General features: G+C 45.5%; 1 protein-coding gene across 1 annotated transcript in view; it reads right to left on the bottom strand.

The window, feature by feature from the left end:
* LOC130020718 (vesicle-associated membrane protein 7-like) overlaps window positions 1–16,393 on the bottom strand; it is a 46,120-nt gene extending 29,727 nt beyond the window's left edge. Inside the window, exons 1-3 of the mRNA XM_056111387.1 lie at window positions 16,309–16,393; window positions 10,021–10,091; window positions 7,254–7,350 (exon numbers count right to left, since the gene is read on the bottom strand). Of these exons, the coding sequence (XP_055967362.1) occupies window positions 7,254–7,350; window positions 10,021–10,091; window positions 16,309–16,386 (246 nt within the window). The 5' untranslated portion in view covers window positions 16,387–16,393. The remainder of the gene's footprint in view (window positions 1–7,253; window positions 7,351–10,020; window positions 10,092–16,308) is intronic.
* Between the last annotated feature and the right edge of the window lie 3,514 nt (window positions 16,394–19,907).

Here is a 19,907-nt window from a genome sequence, read left to right on the forward strand (position 1 = left end):
CCCCATCCCCCCACCCCACCCCGCCTCTGTGGCAGGGCATTCCCTTTTGCTCACTCTTTCCTTCAGGGTGTTGTAGTTTGCAATAGAGGCATTGAGTGGCCATCGTGTTCGGTCTATAGTCTACTTTCAGCACGCATCTCGCATCCCGAATGAGTCCTCCAAACACCCTTTACTTGGTGGTCCATTCTCTATCTGATCTGTCTTTTTCCCCAGCATGTGCTGCCAGCTTCCAAGCCGTGGAGCAGACCTCCTGGTACTTACCTCAACTATTCTTGGGTGTTCGCCTCCCATTCTGTTACTTTATTTTCCCCAGATGAGTGCAGTCTTTCTATGTGTGTCCCTCTCTTTCTGAATTCTGCAAAGCCCTGCGCAATCCTGCTGCCAGACCCTGCCCCACAGCATAGATGGTCACTACCTTGACCACAGCCTTCTGCAAGATCCGGAGCGGAGAGTCCAGCCAATCAAAAGCTGGACTCTTGGATCACGGGAAATGTGTGATAACAAATTTATGATAATGCATTGTTTTTAATACGGGTTAGTTTGTTCAATAAAAAAAGTGAGTGCAGGCATACTTGCAGCATTTTATTAGGGAAAAGCTCAAACATCTGCAAATGCAGAGCACAGCACAGTGACGCCATGTACCGTCACCCAGTTTGAGCGATTGTGGTGGGGACGTGAATCTTGTTTCATCCACACCACCAGAGCAGGTCCTAGAATGATGTAATTTAGTTCGATGCCCTTTAGTTATGTTGATAAGGAAAAAAAATCCTAATGATTAACTAATGATGAAACTACATTAGTTAAGGACCTGGTTGAGAAGCTGATTTTGTTATTTTTTGTTTTGCTTTAAGTCACAGTTTCTGAGAATTTAACCATATAAAATTAGGATTTTTCTGTACAGACTACCATTTCCCCCAAATATATTATTATTATCATTATCCCTTCCTTTAAGGGTTACTTCTGGCTCTGTTCTCAAGGGTCATTTCTGGCAGTACCTGGGGGACCATATGTGGTCACCAGGGATCCAATCTGGTCTACTGAGTGTAAGGTAAGAGCCCCCTATGCATTGTACTATCTCTTCTCTCCCCCAATATAGTTTTTTTTTTTTTATCTATTTATGGTTTCTGGGTCATACTCAGCAGTACTCAGGGCTTACTTCTGGCTCTGCACTCAGGGTTCACTTCTGCTGGGCTCTGGGGACCATATGCGGTACTGAGGATTGAACCCTGGTTGACAAGTGCCCTACCCACTGTACTATCTCTTTGACTCTCCAATACAACACATTATTTAAAATAAACCCTTACAGTATGTTATTTTAACCTGTAAATGCATTAACATGTATCTCTAAAAGATACGGCTTCTTTAAAAAACCATAGTACCATTATTACATTGAAATATTTCTTAATATACTCAAATGTGGGCTGGAGCGATAGCACAGCGGTAGGGCGTTTGCCTTGCACGCAGCCAACATGGCCGACCTGAGTTCGATTCCTCCGCCCCTCTCGGAGAGCCCGGCAAGCTACCGAGAGGATCTCGCCCGCACGGCAGAGCCTGGCAAGCTCCCTGTGACGTATTCAATATGCCAAACACAGTAACAACAAGTCTCACGATGGAGACGTTACTGGGCCCGCTTGAGCAAATCGATCCTCAAATGTATACATTTATAAATAATACATTTAAAATAAAATATGAAATGTATAAGTTTATGTATAAGTGTTCTGAGCTTGCCTTGCATGGGGCTGGCCTAGGTTTGATCCCTAAGTGTTTTGATCCAGTTTCACTGTCTCTGTCCTCCTGTTGTTCATCGATTTGCTCGAGCGGGCCGAATAACATTTTGAGACTTGTTACTGTGTTTGGCATATCCAATTCCATTCAATATTAAATTCCTCAACAGCTTTTCAACCATTTAAAAAAAATCAATCAGGGCTGGAGCGATAGTACATTGGGTAGGGCATTTGCCTTCCACATGGCCGACGCCGGTTTGATCCCCGGCATCCCATGTGGTCCCCCAAGCACCGCCAGGAATAATTCCTGAGCACAGAGCCAGGAGTAACCCCTGAGCATTGCTGGGTGTGACCCATAAAGCAAAACAACAACAAAAAAATCAATCACAGATAATGATGCTCTGGACTCATTATTTCATTAGGGATTGCAAAAGCAATGGTATTTTATGACCTTGTCTTCATTTATTATTTTGAATACTCCTATATAGACCCAAAAGTCTATCCACCCCACATCCACTATTTAATTCCTTTGAAGTATAATTCATGTAGCAGAATCAGAATAAATGCCTGATCTCTCTCTCTCTCTCTCTCTCTCTCTCTCTCTCTCTCTCCCCCCCCCTCTCTCTCTCATGATTTTCAGTGAAATCCTTAGCATATTCCAAAGTTCACTAATGAGGATTTCCCTCCCTGTGGCAGAATCTAGGAACTCACAGAGACCAACATATTTGCCATGTTTGATTTGATTCACTGCAGTTATTATTTTTTGATGCTCAGACTCTACGTCACTGGCCAGTCTCCTCATGTTGGCTTGACACTGTTGTCACAAACACAGGGAGTTTTAAGAGTTTTATTCTCGGGCCGGAGTGATAGCATAGCGGGTAGGGCATTGCCTTGCATGTGGTCGACCTGGGTTCGATCTCCGGCATCCCATATGGTCCCCCAAGAACTGCCAGGAGTAATTCCTGAGTGCAGAGCCAGGAGTAACCCCTGAGCATCGCTGGGTGTGACCCAAAAAGCAAAAAAAATAAAAAAGAAAAAGAAAGAAGTTTTCTTCTCCCCGTTGTTTCTGGCTTGTGTTTCTCGTTTCATTTCTGAGATCAGGTCATTATCATTCAAATATAACATTTATATGTGATAAATACTTATTTTTTTTGAAATGGGCAGTGGTATTTGGGGCTACAATCTTTACCCTAAGAGGACACACTGCCATCAGACTATTTCCGGGGAGAGGCTGGGAAGGACTTTTCCCTCCTTCCCTTTCATTTTCCTGCCACGGCAGAGGCTCATATGACACTTGCTAGAGGTACTTACATTTCTGGGTGGTGTGCGCCAGGATCCGTGCAGTGTGCTGAGATGCAGCCTGGCACCCTTTGTGGTGGCACTGGGTACTGTGTTTCTGGGACCCCTCATGGTATGAGGGGGTTGCACTGAGGACTGGATGTGAGGCCTCATGCCTACAAGGCAAGATGCTGTACCCAGCTACCCCAGGAAGTGCTCCCCAGAGAGCTCAGGGGACCCAGGGGCCACTCAGGAGATCCTCCACCAGCAGGGCCTAAGGATGCAGTGCTCTTCAGGCACTGTGGTGCGGGGGTAACCAGGACCATCGAGCAGGGTTAGGGTGCGACCAGCCATGTTTAGGAGGGTATGTGGTGCCAGGGGTGGAATCCAGCTCGAGTGCATGCAAAGCACATCATTTAGGGCAAAGAATGTCATGTCGCTTGCACTGCGTCCCCAGCCCCTGGGAAGTACCTTTTGGTTTTGTTTTGGTTTTGATCAGGGCAGGGGCTACAGCCAGCAGTACTCGGAGCTCTGTGCTCGGGAATCACTCCTGCCTGTGACTCATCTCTGAGCACTGCCATGTGTGGGGGTAAAAAAAGAAAAAGGCAAGTGCCTTAACCCCTTGTATCATCTCTCTGTCCCCAACAATGTTTTCACGTCATCTGAACTGCTTCTTAAGCCAACTTGAACATTAAAGTTCTGTGTTTTTTGGACTTATGTTTTTTGGGGGTGGGGATTGGGTTACACCCAGAACTGCTCAGGGCTTACTCCTGGCAGGCTTGGGGACAACAGGGGAAGCTGTGGATTGAACCCTGGTCAGTCGCACGCAAGGCAAGTGCCCTACCTACTGTCCTACTGGTCAGGCCTCAGGATCCCTGCCTGGGCTTGATCCCTGGTACTGCCTGGTCTCCTGAGCAACTGTGGAGAGACAGGTGGAGCCCTAAGACCATCCCTACAAATGACTTTAGTTTTATCTTTCCCCTTCCATTCCCACTTTTCACTATTTTCATAAGCGAATGCAAACATTCGTATTTATTCCCTTTCTAAAAAGTTGCACATAAAATGTTAAGCAATAATATGTGAGATATACTTTACCTCAATTTACTTGCTTATGAACATATTATATATATATTATTCCTTATAATTATATATAGCTCTCAGTTCTCAATCATCTTTTTACTCTTGATCGATACTCCAAAACTGATTTGTCAACTGTAACACAGAATATTTAAGAGCAGAACTGGAGGTTACATACCATGTACTTCCCTAGTACTTGCTGGAAATCTGCCTCCACTACATTGGAAGGAAGAGAATATTCTTGTGATAGCAAATGATTTCTCACAAAAGCATCACTAACCTGGAAAATTAATGAAACATTTAACCTATACAGATAATTCTAACTGGAGAATTACAGAGTATATGTTCATTTGAAGCAAAAAATCTGGAAGAAACGTGAGACCTAGAATTAACCATGATACTTCTAGCCTTTCTGGTGGCTAAGCATGCTTTCTCCATAAAGATGCAGTTCTAGGGGACTATGCTTGTACTCATCCTGTCCTCTGCCCCACTGCCATATATACCACTCCCTCATCAGGTGAGACTGTATCTGATTCTTTGGTACATCTGAGGACTGGAGGGAAAATGCAGATGCTTTAGCTCACGTACACAAGGAAAAGACAGTGGCCCATGACTTGTTTTTTTTCCACACCCAGCAACACCCAGCAGTGCTCAGGTTTTACTCTCACCTTGGTGCTTGGTGGTCACTCCTGGGGACCTTGTGATGCTGGGGACCAAACCTGGGCCCCCTGAAAGCAAAGCCTGTGCTCAGCTGGCTGAATTGCAGTCCTAACCATCAAGACATCAAAATCTGCTCTTTCATTTTCCACTCAGTAAAAACACAGTCCCAGCAAAATGCCATGATGCTCTCTTTTGAACCCTACGTGATTGTTAGAGAATAGAGCCAAGTCTCATGAAAGAATTCCGACAGCTAATTGTACTTAATGCTCTATTTTCAGAAGCAGTGGTAAAAAAATTATGCGTTGGCAGTCTGTGTCATCAGATTTTAAAAAGGTGGTAAAGTCAGAGTTATTTTGTCATAATGGCAGAGAGAAATAAGACTCAGAGCATGTTAGTTAAGTGGCTAATAAGGTTCACACAGGTAAACTCCAGAATTATTTAAGTGCAATAGCGGAGTGAATTATAATATTATGCCATGTTATTCTTGATTCTTCTAAGTAGGATTACAATTTGAGTTGTGAAAGCAAGTCAGCACATTAAACAAAATATGTGCCTATTTCATGAATGTAACTAGGGAATAACCATTAGTAACTATTGTTAATATGATTTTTTTTTTTTGCTTTTGGTCACATCCGGTGATGCACAGGGGTTACTTCTGGCTCATGCACTCAGGAATTACTCCTGGCAGTGTTTAGGGACTATATGAGATGCTGGGAATCGGACCTGGGTTGGCCAAGTGCAAGGCGAACGCCCTACCCGCTGTGCTATTGCTCCAGCCCAATATAACTTTTTTTGATGAATATTTTGTTTTGTTTTTGTTTGGGGGCCACACTCAGCAATGCTCAGAGCTTATTCCTGGTTCGGTGCTCAGGGATCGCTCCTGGTGAGTTTGGGGGACTGTATTTGGGGTCAGGGATTGAATCCGGATTGGCCAAATGCAAGGCAAGCACCTTACCCACTGTACTATCTCTCCAGCCCCACCATTAATATTTTGATGAAAATGTTTATCCTGAATTACATATCTATGGAATACAACTGGAGATTAGACCTATTAAAAAATAAGAAACAAACATACTACTTGAATTAGAAAGTTATCAGAATAATAGTTTAGTACTTTTCTGTTGCTGAGACTGTCTTTCACCAAATTTCCTTATTCTGGTAGGAGATCAAACGTGGTATGATCACGAGCAGGACTATGTATTGCTAGTGCTTATTGCCTGTTAGCAAATTCATAGAGGGTTATGAATTTGTATGTACATTTAAGCATTTAACACATTATATGTTGGTTGGATAGAATTTCCCTGGAAGATTGCATCTCCTGGGCCCGAGAGATTGTTCTAAGGGCTGAGGACATGCCTTGTATGTGGAAGGCCCAGGTACTGCTCATTCCCTGAGATCCACCAGGAGTGAGCACAGAACCGGGAGAAAACCCCAAGCACTGTCAGAGGTAACACAACCCCCTTCTCCCACCAAGAAAAAAGACGGTAAGTTCTGACTGAAACCAATTACTTAAACTTATATATATAAAAATTGATTCATTATTTTTTTCCAGAAGTATCTTTAGCATATGGGCCTCAATTTTTGGATCACTTACCTTTTATCTATGCGATTATTTGTAAATTAAATACACATTATTAAAAAAGTATATCAAATATTAGTATTATTATTTTAATTTTACTTATTCATTTCAAAAGCTACAACTGTTGACACAATTCTAGAGTTGAAGTTGATTCGATAACAAAGCTCCCATATTAAACTCGAAAAGTATAAAGATCAATTTATTTCTGTGAGAATTGTTATATCCCAGCATGGGGTTAGTAAGTCCTTGGCTCAGGACTTACTAAACTGTTGTTGCTAGTTGAGCCTTCTGTGTTATTGCTTTAGTGTGTTGAGTTTAGTTGGCCTCTCTGTTACCATCCCATCTAAGTTGCTGGGCTCCTCCTGGAATTTCAGTATTGCGGAATCGGGGGTATCCAGAGACTTTAGGATCTATGGTCTGGACGTTAGTGAAGGGGTGGAGTTGAGCCTGGGCTGCAGTGATGGATGTGGTGCAGTTGCTGATGGATGCTTCCTGCTTCCTGAGGGCACCTCAGAGTTTTCAGCCGGGGGGGACCAATGTGTCCATGAGTTTTGGCTTCTTGGCTCGCATGTCCTCAGAGATTTAGTTGGGAATCAGTAGAGCAGGGCCGGTGGGTGAGCAAACATGGTGGGCTGTGGAGAGTGGGCATCGCTTTCTTACGTTTAAAGAACAGTTATGAAGAGAGCTCCCAGTAGACTCAGTGAACTGTCTCTGCAGATCTTGCCGTAGTTTGGGGAAGATGGGAACAGAAGACAGTCAAGGGGTCAGGGTCAGGCATCTGTCACGCCATTAGTCGCTCTGCTCTATGAACCGTGTCTACTTTTGGTTAGTGATACGAATCACTCACTAGTCCTAATTATCTATAAAACAGATATAGAAGCCTCCTCATTTTGTTCACAGAAAAAGTTCTTAAAGCAGTGTAATAAATTACTTACATTTTTAAGAAATGAAGATGGTTTTAGCGTGTCCAAGGCCTTGTCTGTAGCACATAGATAAGTGATCCCATCGACAGAGAGAGTATGGTAGACAAAGCTTTGAAAAGAACATTGAAGAAATTAACTACCCACACAGAAGATTTGATCTCACTTCCAAACTAACATCAGTGACATAAAGCTATACAAATATTTTACTGTCAGAATTAGAAAATCTTGCATATATTAAAAACTAAATTATGCTAAACAAGAGTTTTACAAAAGTTGAATATTTAAAATTACATCAATAAATAGAATTATAATAAAGACAAAAATTCTTTAAGATTGTGCATGTTATAGCAGATAGAAATAACTCACATTTCAAGATAGATTCAAAGTTTCAACAAACAGAAATATTATATGTTATACTGTCACTGATTTCCACTATCTTTATATTTTTACATAGTTTTAGATAAGTAAAGTAAAGTAAGTAAAGGCCCTCCCGTTGATCATCGGTTTGCTCGAGCGGGCCCAGTAACGTCTCCATTGGAGACTTTGTTGTTACTGTGTTTGGCATATCGAATAGGTCACGGGGAGCTTGCCAGGCTCTGCCGTGCGGGCGAGACACTCTCGGTAGCTTGCCGGGCTCTCCGAGAGGGGCGGAGGAATCGAACTCGGGTCGGCCATGTTGGCTGCGTGCAAGGCAAATGCCCTACCGCTGTGCTATCGCTCAGATAACCATATTTAATTTGAAATTTACATTTACTGTGATAAATTAGATTTAAAAACCTACAACTTATAAAGTACCAAATATTTCCCATTTATATATATATATAAATACATATAAAAACATATATATACGTATATATATGGGTTTTTGGTTTTGGTTCTTCAGCAATACTTAATAAGGAAAGAAATGGAAAAATATGTAGTTTTATTTACACTAAGTTAAAAAATGGATTGAATTGGGCTGTCATGTCTAAGTGCTGAGACAATGAAGAAGCAGGTTAGTGACTGCAACAGAAATCAGAGTGGCGATTGATGTGGGGGAGGGGTTAGGCGACCCTCCCCTCCCTTCCCCCAGTGCTCAGGGTTTACTCCTGGTTCTATGCTCAGAGATCACTCCTAGCAGTGCTCAGGGGCCATGTATGGTGCTGGAGATCAAACTGAGTCAGCAGTGTGGAAGAAAAACACCTTCCACCTATATGACCTCTCTGGCCTGGCATGGTGGTTGACTTTGAACACCCAGAAGGGGCTGTGAATAAAACAGAATATGTGATGGGGAGTTTTGGCAGGGTTCTGTTTTGGACCAAGGAAGCTGTTGATGATGCAGCTTCCCTTGTAAAACTTTATAACATATATATTTTTCTGTTTTTTTTTCCAGTTTGTCTTATTTCACAATACAGGTGTTAAAACAAACCTCTTAAAAACAAGGAAGAATCTAAATAATACACCTTCTCTGTTCTCCACCAGTTCCTATAACTAGCAAAATGTTTTCAAAACGGCTTTAGGTCACACCATATAATGTCCTTTGTTTCATTCAGAGTGATGCTCAATATTCTTTGTCTTATACTATGTACTTTCAAGTATAAGTTTTATTTTTTGTTTATGTATTTTTATTTCAATAGTTTCAGAAGGCAAACTGCATTTATCAGAAAAGTGAAAGTAGAAAGATTAGAGGTGAGATTCTTTTCTGTGATGAGAGAGAAGAGGGTGTCCAAGAAAGGTGAACCACTCCTTTTTTAAAATTAATTAATTAATTAATTGATTTATTGAATCACTGTGGGAAAAGTTACAAAGCTTTCAGGTTTAAGTCTCGGTCATGCAAATATCAAACACATTTCCCTTTACCGATACTTATTTTTCACCATGAAGAACCCCAATAACCCCCCCCCCAACCCTCCCAATGCCTGTGAGGCAGATGAATTCTAGTTAACACTCTATCTACTTTGATTGGATTCATTGTTTCGACAAAAGATGCACCATTATTATTTAGATTTTACACCCCCAAATAAGACATGCTGAAAAGGCATTGTGAAATAATTTGTTTTCTACAGCTGGTCACAAGAATCAAACGATTTTGGATTTCTGCTATTTTACTTATTAAGCCTGGAAGTACTTCTGCTGAGAGTCAGATAATTATGAGATTGGTTTCTGTGCTCTGGAGGCATGGCTGTGCCGGAGAGCTGCTCGTGGGGGGCAACTCCTCACCTCGGTCGGGCATGAAGGACAAGCCAAGAACGCCCCCCTTCCCATGAGGTTTCAGTCGCCCCATCACGACCGACTCATACCTGGCTTTCCATAAAGCTCTGAAGCGGCTGCCATCTTTCTTTCCAGAGGGAAAAAGGCGGAATGAACCACTCTTTTTTTTAATTAATGAAATATTTTGGATATATCCCCTACTGTATGGATAAAGTATGGATATGGAAAAAAAGTATATACAAGTAAGGATAAAGTATGAAAAAAATCGGAAAGAACAGGGACACTTGTAGAGCTACTATCTAGTTAAAATGGTACAGATATAATGAACATTTCTGCACTTCCTTCCACAGTTTGATTTTTCTTCTTTTCTTTTGCAGAAATAACCACTGTCTTGAATTTAGTATTTGTCATTCATTATTTCCATCATTTTATCATTCCCATTCATGACTTTTTCTTTCATACGCAGAATTTTTCTCTACCAAGAGCTCAGTTATATGCATACCCCTGACGAATACTTTTCCACATCATTTGTTGTAGGAATCATTAGCTGGTGGGTGGAGAAAGGAGACATTCCGCCGGCATCCCCTACCTTCCCATCTGAGTGACGGACTCTGGTTCACCTGTCAGAAGCACTTGTCGGAGCACCGCTGCTGCTGATTCCTGAAAGTAAATTGTTGCAAACTGTCAGTTTGTCTTAGTTCATAGAAGAATGTAGAGTTTTCATTATTCCTCTCCTTAATTTATTAGTATCCCGATTAGTTTATCAAGGAACCACTGTTTAAGGAGACCTTGAGGGTGGTGGTTTAAAATACATGGTAAGATGCAAGCTATCATGAAATAGTCACATGAAAGAAACATTTATAATTACGTGTATGTTTTAAAAATGCATATAAGTGTGAAAATACAGCTGATAATTGGTTTGATTTGTTAGCGGGGATTTGGGCCACATCTGGCAGTGCCCAGGGGTCACTCCTGGTGTGCTTGGGGGCAGTTTGTGGTGCTGGGATGGACCCGGGTTGACCATGTGCAAGGCAAGTGCTCTCCATGCTCTCTGGTCTGAAACTTGCTTTAATCTTAATTCACATCTTAAAAAATTTTTTTTTCTTTTAAAGTTCTATTTGTTTTTTTGGGTCACAGCCTGGGGTGCTCAGGACTTACTCCCCAGGGCCTTGGGGGTCCATACGGCCTGCGTGCAAGGCAAGGCCCCTCCCTGATCTCCTATCCCTCCGGCCCCACTCACATTTTAATTTAATTAGTTAATTGAGGCAACAGTGCTCATAACACTGTGTGTGTTCTAGGAAGGCAGGTTCACACGGAGACAACGACTTGTGCACCCTCCTGCTCAGCCCACTGGGCCCGTCCCCTGCATGCCAGGTCTGCAGTTCAAAGGTCGGTTGAGGGTTGGGTTTGCCTATTCCTGACTTTCTATATATTCCACATCATGAACAAAACCATTGGTATCTGTCTTTTTTTTTTTTTTTTGGCTTTTTGGGTCACACCCGGCAATGCACAGGGATTATTCCTGGCTCTGCACTCAGGAATCACTCCTGGCGGTGCTCAGGGGACCATATGGGATGCTGGGAGTCGAACTCAGGTCGGCCGCGTGCAAGGCAAATGCCCTACCCGCTGTGCTATTGCTCCAGCCCCTCTGTCTGACTTTTTAAAGTTCCCTCCGGATTGTCAGAAATACAAGATTCCATCTTTTGATTTTTTTTTAATATCCAAGAAGTAGTCCATTGTGCATATATGCCACAACTTTGTCCATTCATCTATGAATGTCCAGTCTATTACTGGACATGTCTATTTTGGGGTTGTTTCTAGGTTTCTGTTGTAACTAGTGCAGCAGTATATATAAATGTGTGTATATATTTACATATATTAGTTAGCGTTTTGAATTATTTAAATTTGTAACAAGGAGTAGAGGAGTACAATTGTTGGACCTTATTGTAATATACATATATGGCACACATGTGTGTATATACCATATATGTGGACATGGTATATATATGCACATATATGGTGTGTGTGTGTGTGTGTGTGTGTGTGTGTCTGTGTGTCTGTGTATGCCACACCTGATGGTTTTCAGGGTTTATTCCCGTCTCTGTGCTCAGGAATCACTCTTGGCAAGCTTGGGGGAACCATATCGGGTGCTGGGGATCAAATCTAGGTCAGCCGCATGCAAAGCAAGCACCCTGCGTGCTGTACTATCACTCTGGCCCCCAATATATTTTTTATTTTTTGAGGAAGAGGTATAATGTTTTTCATAGAGGCTGAGCCAACAGTGTATGAGCGTTTGTACCTTTTCTCCACATGTTCACAAACACTTGTTTCTGGGCTAAACCCAGCTGTGCTGGTGCTACTCCTGGCTCTGGACTTGGGGGTCGTTCAGTTGTTCCCAGGAGAGCGTGTCGTGCCGGGGATCAAGCGATGATCCCTGTATACAGCACGTGCTGTTGAGCTCTCTCTCTCTGGCCCTGTTTCTGGTCTTAAAATTTTTTTTTTAAATTTAATTCTAGCACTATGATTTGCAATGTTTTTTTGAGGGGAGGTGGGGGATGGTTTGAGCCTTACCCAGGGTTACTCCTGGCTCTGTGCTCTGTCGGGATTCACTGCTGACAGGCTCCTGGGATCACATACACTGTCAGGGATTGAACCCTCGTCGGCTACATGCCAGGCAAACACATACCTGATATACTATTGCTCTGATTTACGGTATTATTAATAGTGGCTTACAATAGTATTTTTAATTATTAATGCTACCTGTGACGTATTCGATATGCCAAACACAGTAACAAGTCTCACAATGGAGACGTTACTGGGCCTGCTCGAGCAAATTGATGAACGGGAGGACAGTGCTACAGTGCATTTACTCACGCAGAAATCATTCTAGCTCCACACCCTCCACAGAGTGTCACTACTCTTGATCATGGTCCCACTGTTCCAGTGTTTCCCCATGGCTCTTTTTTTGGGGGGGGGGCACACCAAGCAGTGCTCAGGGGTTCCTCCTGGCTCTGCACTCAGGAACTACTCCTGGCGGTGTTCTGGGGACCTTATGGGATGCAGGCACTGAACCTGAGTCGGCAAACACGCCACTCACTGTACTCTCTCTGGCCCGTTCACCGGGAGGATTCTACCCAGTAGGTTACTACTCAGAGTTGAAGGAGAAAGAAGAATCTTTACCGACAAACAGCAGTGAAGAGAATTAAACTCCACTAAACTGACCTTGCAAGAAATTCTAAAGGACTTCTATAAAAAGAATTAGTATTGGGAATTTGACCACCTTTGAAGATTTGGTATGACTTACTTGTGAAATCATCTATTCCTGGGTTTTTTCATTTTAGGAGACTTAAGATCATTGGTAGGGCTGGAGCAATAGCACAGTGGTAGGGCGTTTGCCTTGCATGCTGCCGACCCGGTTGACCCAAGTTTGATTCCTCTGCCCCTCTCGGAGAGCCCGGCAAGCCACCGAGAATATCTCGCCCACACGTCAAAGCCTGGCAAGCTACCCATGCGTGATGTATTCGATATGCCGAAAACAGTAACAAATCTCACAATTTGTGAGACCTTACTGGCGTCCGCTCAAGCAAACCGATGAACAATGGGCGGATAGTGCTACAGTGCTACAAGATCATTGGTTCAATTTCCTTTTGCTTGTCCATCTATATTCCTTCCAGATTCAGTCTTGTAAGGTGGCATGATTTTAAGATTTTGTAAATTTCCTCTAGATTATTCAATTTATTGGCATTATTATTTTTTTTTTGCTTTTTGGGTCACACCCGGCGATGCACAGGGACTACTCCTGGCTCTGCGCTCAGGAATTACCCCTGGCGGTGCTCAGGGGACCATATGGGATGCTGGGAATTGAACCCGGGTCGGCCGCGTGCAAGGCAAATGCCCTACCCGCTGTGCTATTGCTCCAGCCCCGATTGGCATAATTTTTTTAAGGTAGTTTCTTATCATCCCTTGTATTTTGGAAGTATCTGTTGTAATTTGCTTTTATTTTTGGATGAAATGTGTGAAGGGGTCAGGCCTACCTAGGGCTCCACAGAGGCAAAACACACATCTGCTGCTGAAACACATCTGTGGGCCCCTGATTCTTCTCTTAGCAGGGGTATACCTGGTGATACTCAGGGTTCACTCCTGCCAGGGCTTGGGGACCATATATGGTGCTAGGGATCAAACCTAGGCCAGACCTGTGCCAGGCAAGCTTCCTAGCCTCTGTACTATTGCTCTGACCCACTTCTGATTCTACTTATGTTTTCTTCTTTCTAAGTGATGGTAGCTGACTATCAATTTTATTTATCTTCTGGAGGAGCTATTTGTATTGTCCTTTAAATTTTCGATTTTATTTATTTTTAGTTTAATTAAAATTTTTTTTTCACTTTGTGTGTGTGTGTGGGGGGTGGGGGGAGTGATTGGGTCACACCTGGTAGTGTCTCTGTGCCCAGGGATCACTCCTGGGAGGACTCAGGGGACCGTATGTAATGCCATTGTGAAACCAAGAAAGAAAAGAAAGGAAAAAAGAAAAACAGTGTTTCAGGCATCCAATGTCCCAACAGCACACCCATCACCAGAGAGTCAGCGACTCCTCCCCTCCCCCAGTGTGTCAGGGTCTTCTCCAGCTTCCCATCTCACCTCCTACTCGCGGACCCTTCCTAGAGAAGCTCGGGTGACCACATGGGATACGGGAGACTGAGCCTGGGGTGGATATGTGCAAGGCAAGCGAGTACAGTGCCACTGTACTATTGCTCTGGTCCTGTCCTATCATATATTTTTGAAGCACAATAGTTTTTGTTTTTTTAAAATATAGGAACTATGAGGGGAGAGAAAAGGAGCGTGTGGAGAGTCCCATAAAACAGAGCAAGGCTGGGGTGCAGAAAACTCTGGAGTGGAGAGCACCCACTTTTACCACCTTGGACTGCAAATTCTTTTTTTTTTTTAAAGTGAAAGAATAAAGACATTAACAGCTCATTTCTGACAGACAATCAAAACCAGCCTGTTCCCTAAGACAACTCTGGTGGCAGGTGAGCTATTGGGACGGTAGATGCGTGAAACCCTCTCATGAACAGGACTGTAACTCATGATGACTCAGAAACAAAATAACAGGCCTGGAGCGATAGTACAGCAGGTGAGGCGCTTGTCTTGCACATGACCAACCTGGTTCGGTGCCTGGCACCTCATATGGTACCCAAGGTGCTCTAGGAGCGATCCCTGAGCGCATAGCCTGCAGTAAGCCCTGAGCACCGCTGGGTATGGCCCCCAAATAAAACAAACACATGCCCCAAAGCAAAAGAACAAAACAAAACCCCCAAACCCCAATAAAAACAACCCCCAAAACAACCAACCAGCTTGTCGTAACTGTTCCTCTGCCGGCCTAGACCCCACCAACCCCCTTCTTGCAATCCTGCTTCTCTGCCTAGAGTGTCTACTTGTTCAATGCCACTTCAGGCGTGAGGAACAGCCTAAGATCGATGCTGTCCCTTATGCCACACACGGGCCGGTCACTGCCTCTCGGGGATTCCTTTCACAGAGGCTGTCTACGATCTCCCTGCTCCCGCATGCCCTCTTATCACAGCTCCAGAACTTACTATCTCTCCACCTGGTATTCTGCCCCTGGGAGCCGCTTTCCTTATTTTAACCGGACAAGAATATCCAGAAGAAAATTTGATCTTGGGGCCGGAGCGATAGCACAGCCGGTAGGGCGTTTGCCTTGCACGCGGCTGACCCGGGTTCGATCCCCGCCATCCCATATGGTCCCCTGAGCACTGCCAGGTGTAATTCTGAGTGCAAAGCCAGGAGTAACCTCTGAGCATTGCTGGGTGTGACCCCCCCCCCCAAAAAAAGAAAATTTGATCTTTCTTGAAAAATACTTTGAAGAAAAGTCACAGTTTTGAAAAAGAGCAATCTTTAACTGCTCTCCAGTTTCCCTAGAACAAGCTGAGCACAGGCCCCACCAGCCTCTGCCCACATCTTTCTTTTCTTCTTTATTATTCCCTCCCTCCCTCCCTCCCTCCCTCCTTTCTTTCTTTCTTTTTCTTTTCTCTCTCCTTCCTTCCTTTCATCCTTCCTTCCTTCCTTCACCACACCTGGCGATGCTCAGCAGTTACTCCTGGCTCAGTGCTCAGGGGTCACTCCTGGCGGTGCTCAGGGACCATATAGGATGCTGGGGATGGGTCCTGGGTTGGCCGCATGCAGGGCAAATGCCTCACCTGCTGGACTACCTCTCGGGCCCTCTCTGCCCACTTTTCTGACCTCATCTATTGCCCTTATTCCCAGGGTCACATATGCCAGACAAGCCACATTCTTGTCCCCAAACACACCGGCTGTTTCCTCTGCATGGCCCCCCTGCCCGCTTCCCCTCTGACACCGGCGGGGGCTGTCGCGGGGCCCCTAAGCGAGGCTCCCTCCCACACCGCTCAGTGCTCAGCAAGCAGTGCCCACTGGGTGTCCCACGAGGGGTCTCCCCCTGTCTCCTTTGCAATCCCTTCTCCGTGGTTAGGAAAGCTGGTGATGAAGCCTTTGGACGTACAGGCCATCGCCGAGGACCGTCCTCTCTCGCTGCCGCCTCTCTCACACGTTTAACACGAGCACGTGTCGAACCCAGAAGGGGGTGCAGGAGCAATGCCCAGGGACCGGGAGCGCCGCGACGGCCACCTGGGCGCGTGCAGTACCAGGCTCATCCCCTAGGCGGCGCCCGCGCGGCTCCAGCCCGGGATCCCCCGCGCACGGACCGGGCGACGCGAGGGCGTGACCTCTGGGGGCGTGACCTCCGCGGGGGCGGGGCCTAACGTGCCCGGGCCGCCCCGAGGGGCGGGTATGCGGGGGCACCACCCTCGAAAAGCCAAAGGTAGGACGGCCAAAGGATCGCCGCGGGTACCTTGTATGAGCCGCCGGTCAGGGCCAGCTCTGCGAGGACTGCTCGGCCGTTAGCGATGCAGCTGTAGGTGATCGTCATAGTGGACGGCCGGGGAGGAAAAGGCTCCCGCCACGCCTAACGGCCCGCGACACCCTGGACGCCCGCGACACCCTGGAGACGGGCCGGGGCTCCGGGCCGGGCTCCGGGGACGGGGCTCGGACTTCGGGGCGGGGCTGGGGGCGGGGCTCGGGTTCCGGGGGCGGGGCTAGGGGCTCCGGGACGGGGCTGGGGGCGGGGCTCGGGCTCCGGGGCGTGGCTCGGAACTTCGGGGCGGGGATGGGGGCGGGGCTCGGGCTCCGGGGCGTGGCTAGGGACTCCGGGACGGGGCTGGGGGCGGGGCTCGGGCTCCGGGGAGTGGCTCGGGGCTCCGGGGCGGGGCTTGGGGCGGGGCTGGGGCGGGGCTCGGGCTCGGGGGCGGGGCCGGGGCTTCGGGGGCGGAGCTCCAGGGTGGGGCTCCGGGGGGCGGGGCTCCGGGACGGTCCTCGGGGGTGGGGCTCCGGGTCGGGGCTCTTGAACTCGGGGCTTAGGGAGGGGCCTAAGGCTTATGGGCGGGGCTATGAGTTTCAGGGGGGCGGGGCTTGAGAGGGAAGCGGGAGCGGTTGATTGGCGCGGGGGTCATTGATTGACAGGAGGCGGTGCCATCGCCGCCTGAGCGGAGCATCTGCTGAGACTTGGGCGAAGTTTCTGGAAAACTTGCTTTGACTGACTCAAGTCCTGCCTCCCCGGTCGGTCTTCTTTAAAATCGCTTCAGCTACACTTTGCTTCACGAGGCTTTCCTGCCTGTGATTTATTTGCAGCCTGGTGCAGGTAAAAGACCGTGATTTAAAATACAACAAAATAGCAATGTCTTGGTTAGCACAAGAAGCCTTGGTGGAGCTGGAGCAATAGGACAGCGGGGAGGGCGTTTCCCTTGTACTGAGTCGACTTGCGTTCCCCAGCATCCCGTATGGTCCCCTGAGCACTGCACAATTATGCAACAGTGCTTCACTTACCATAAATATGCAGTCGTCTTTCTTGTTAATAAATACATTGATGAGAATTATTTCCTAGCCCCCAGTGATGTTGCTTTAAAGCAGAAGTTCCGAAACTGTATCACACACTTGGGGAAACAGGGCTTTATTTTATTTTAAAATGTATGTATTGCGGTTTAGGCAATAGGATTGCAATAGTGTTTAAGTTGTATTGATGTACAAGATCACTGCACAACCCACGATCAAGGTGCCCATGACCATCTTCCCACCTTATTCCTGCCTGACATTCATTCCCTCCCCTGGCCCCCCATTATTTGTTAATTAACATTATGGTTTTAGTGCATGGTTTTAGCATCACCCATGTATGTGCTGAGAACCCTCTACTTGTATTCCAGAGTTACTTCCAGTCAAGTACTTCATCCCCTGCACTTCAAACCTGGCACTCACTCTTGGTTCTGTGTTCCAGCATCTGCGGTTTATTATCAGTTGACATTGTCCGTGCCCTGATTTGCTTCTCTGTGTTCCACAGATGAGTGAGATAATCCTGCTTTTGCCCACTGGCCTCTCGCCTATTTCATTCAGTATGCACTCTCCAGTTCCATCTAAGTTGTCTCGAACTGCCTGGCTTTACTTTTCCTTGGGCTGCATAATACTCTAGTTGTGTATATGTATCACAACTTTTTTTCTCTTTCTTTGGTGCTTGGATAACACCATTGATGCTCATGGATTAATTTTGGCTCTGCACTAAGGGATCACTCCTGGCAGCCTTGAGGGAGTATAGGGGGTGCTGGGGATTGAACCCAGGTAGGCTGTGTGCATGGCAAGCGCCTTACCCATTAAGTATAGCCCTATACCCCTCTGGCCCCTATAACCACAACTTCTTGATCCATTCATCTGTTGCTGGAACTTGGTTGCCTCCATAGCCTGACTATTGTTCTAAGTGTTTGCAGTGATCATATTCATTCAACTTTTTCTGTTTTGGGAGCCAATTGCTAGAAGTGGAATAGTGGGTGAAATGGGAGTTCCATTCTTCTTATTTATTTATTTATTGGGAAAAATTTTCAAATTGTTTTCTATAGAGGCTGCAGGTGACGTTCTGACCAGCAACAGTGAACGAAGGTTCCTTTTTGGCTGCCCTCCCAGCACACTTGAGCGCAGTGTTGTTGATCGATGCCATTCTCACTCTGGAAACACCGTGTTAACGGAAGAGTGACCAGTAACCTTCTGAGGTGTGTGGTGGCTGGTGAAGACAGGAAGTCAGTTAAATTTGTTTTCATGTAATGCAATCAGAATGGATTTGACAAACAGTCAGCAAAACTACTCGGGACTGGATCTCCTCAGAGAAATGCCTTCTTGATTCACGTATTCTTTTATATAAACGATAATTTAAAATCAGTGTAGCTTAACTGCTGAAAGGTAAAGTTTTGTGTTACAGGTAGAGTGACTGAATACAAAACACGGGTCACATTACTTATACGTGAGAAAATGGAATTTGTTATTTCTGAGTAAGTGTTTTGGATACTCTTGATTCCAGTCATCTCAATAAGCTGGGACACACTGCAATACATCTTACTGTGTAGTAAGCAGTGGAGTTGAAAGTCACGGGTCATTTCCATCACAAACAGTAGTAATGACCAAGTACCTGGTAGAGAGGTGTGTACTGGACCTACCCCATCGCAGTGTCACTTTAATATATTGAGACGGTCCTATAAAGCAGGTGTGGTGAATTCACTTTGTATAATCTTCAAATGCCATGTAAAAATCTAATGTATACCACAACTCTTGTCTGAGTATCATCAATCAAGTCAGTGCTGGGTTTTCTCACTTAGGATTTCTACATTCTTTTATTTCTGTGTGGGGTGGCTTCTGTGAACCTGGAACTTGGTGCAGGGGGAGAAATTTGGATTTATAGCCTACATCTTAGTAGGGTTTCTTCTACTGCTGATACATTTGTTTTTTCCCTCCAGCCACCAATACACCTGCTCCACTTGGAACCTCAGCCCCCTGTCAGGCATTCTGGTTCATTTTGAGTCACTTCGGGGTCCTTGCTGGCATAAGGAAACCTTTGACCTACTTTCTCATGCTATTCTGTGGTGTGTCAGGACTCTGGCCAACATATCAAATTCTCACTGTGTTGTTATGGATGAATAACTCTTGTACCTTCTCTCACCTGGGAAACAAGTCCTGGAATTACCAATTTATTGGCAGACCTCTTATCAGCACCTCCATCACCTTTCACCCCCCCAGTGTTGACCCAGCCAGGCTAATTGACTTGCCTCCTTAGGATTCTGTCTTCCTTCATCCCATGGAAATAACCAAGTGGGGAATCTTTTCCACCATCCCATAGTCAATAGCATAGACATTCCCCCTTATTTAGCATTAACGCTGAACTCTACCATCCCAGTACATTTCATTACATATTCTTTCTCACCAGGAAAAACCAGGCTACTGCCAAGTTGCTTTAGATCCTCCAAACTCTTTTGAAACTTCAACAGCTGCAATGAACATACAAGTGCAGATATCATTTCTACTGTGCTTTTTTGCACCCCTGGGATATATTCCCAGAAGTGGTATTGCTGTGTCATATAA

Source organism: Sorex fumeus, unplaced genomic scaffold, assembly GCF_029834395.1.
Source record: "Sorex fumeus unplaced genomic scaffold, SorFum_2.1 ptg000013l, whole genome shotgun sequence".
NCBI lineage: Eukaryota > Metazoa > Chordata > Mammalia > Eulipotyphla > Soricidae > Sorex > Sorex fumeus.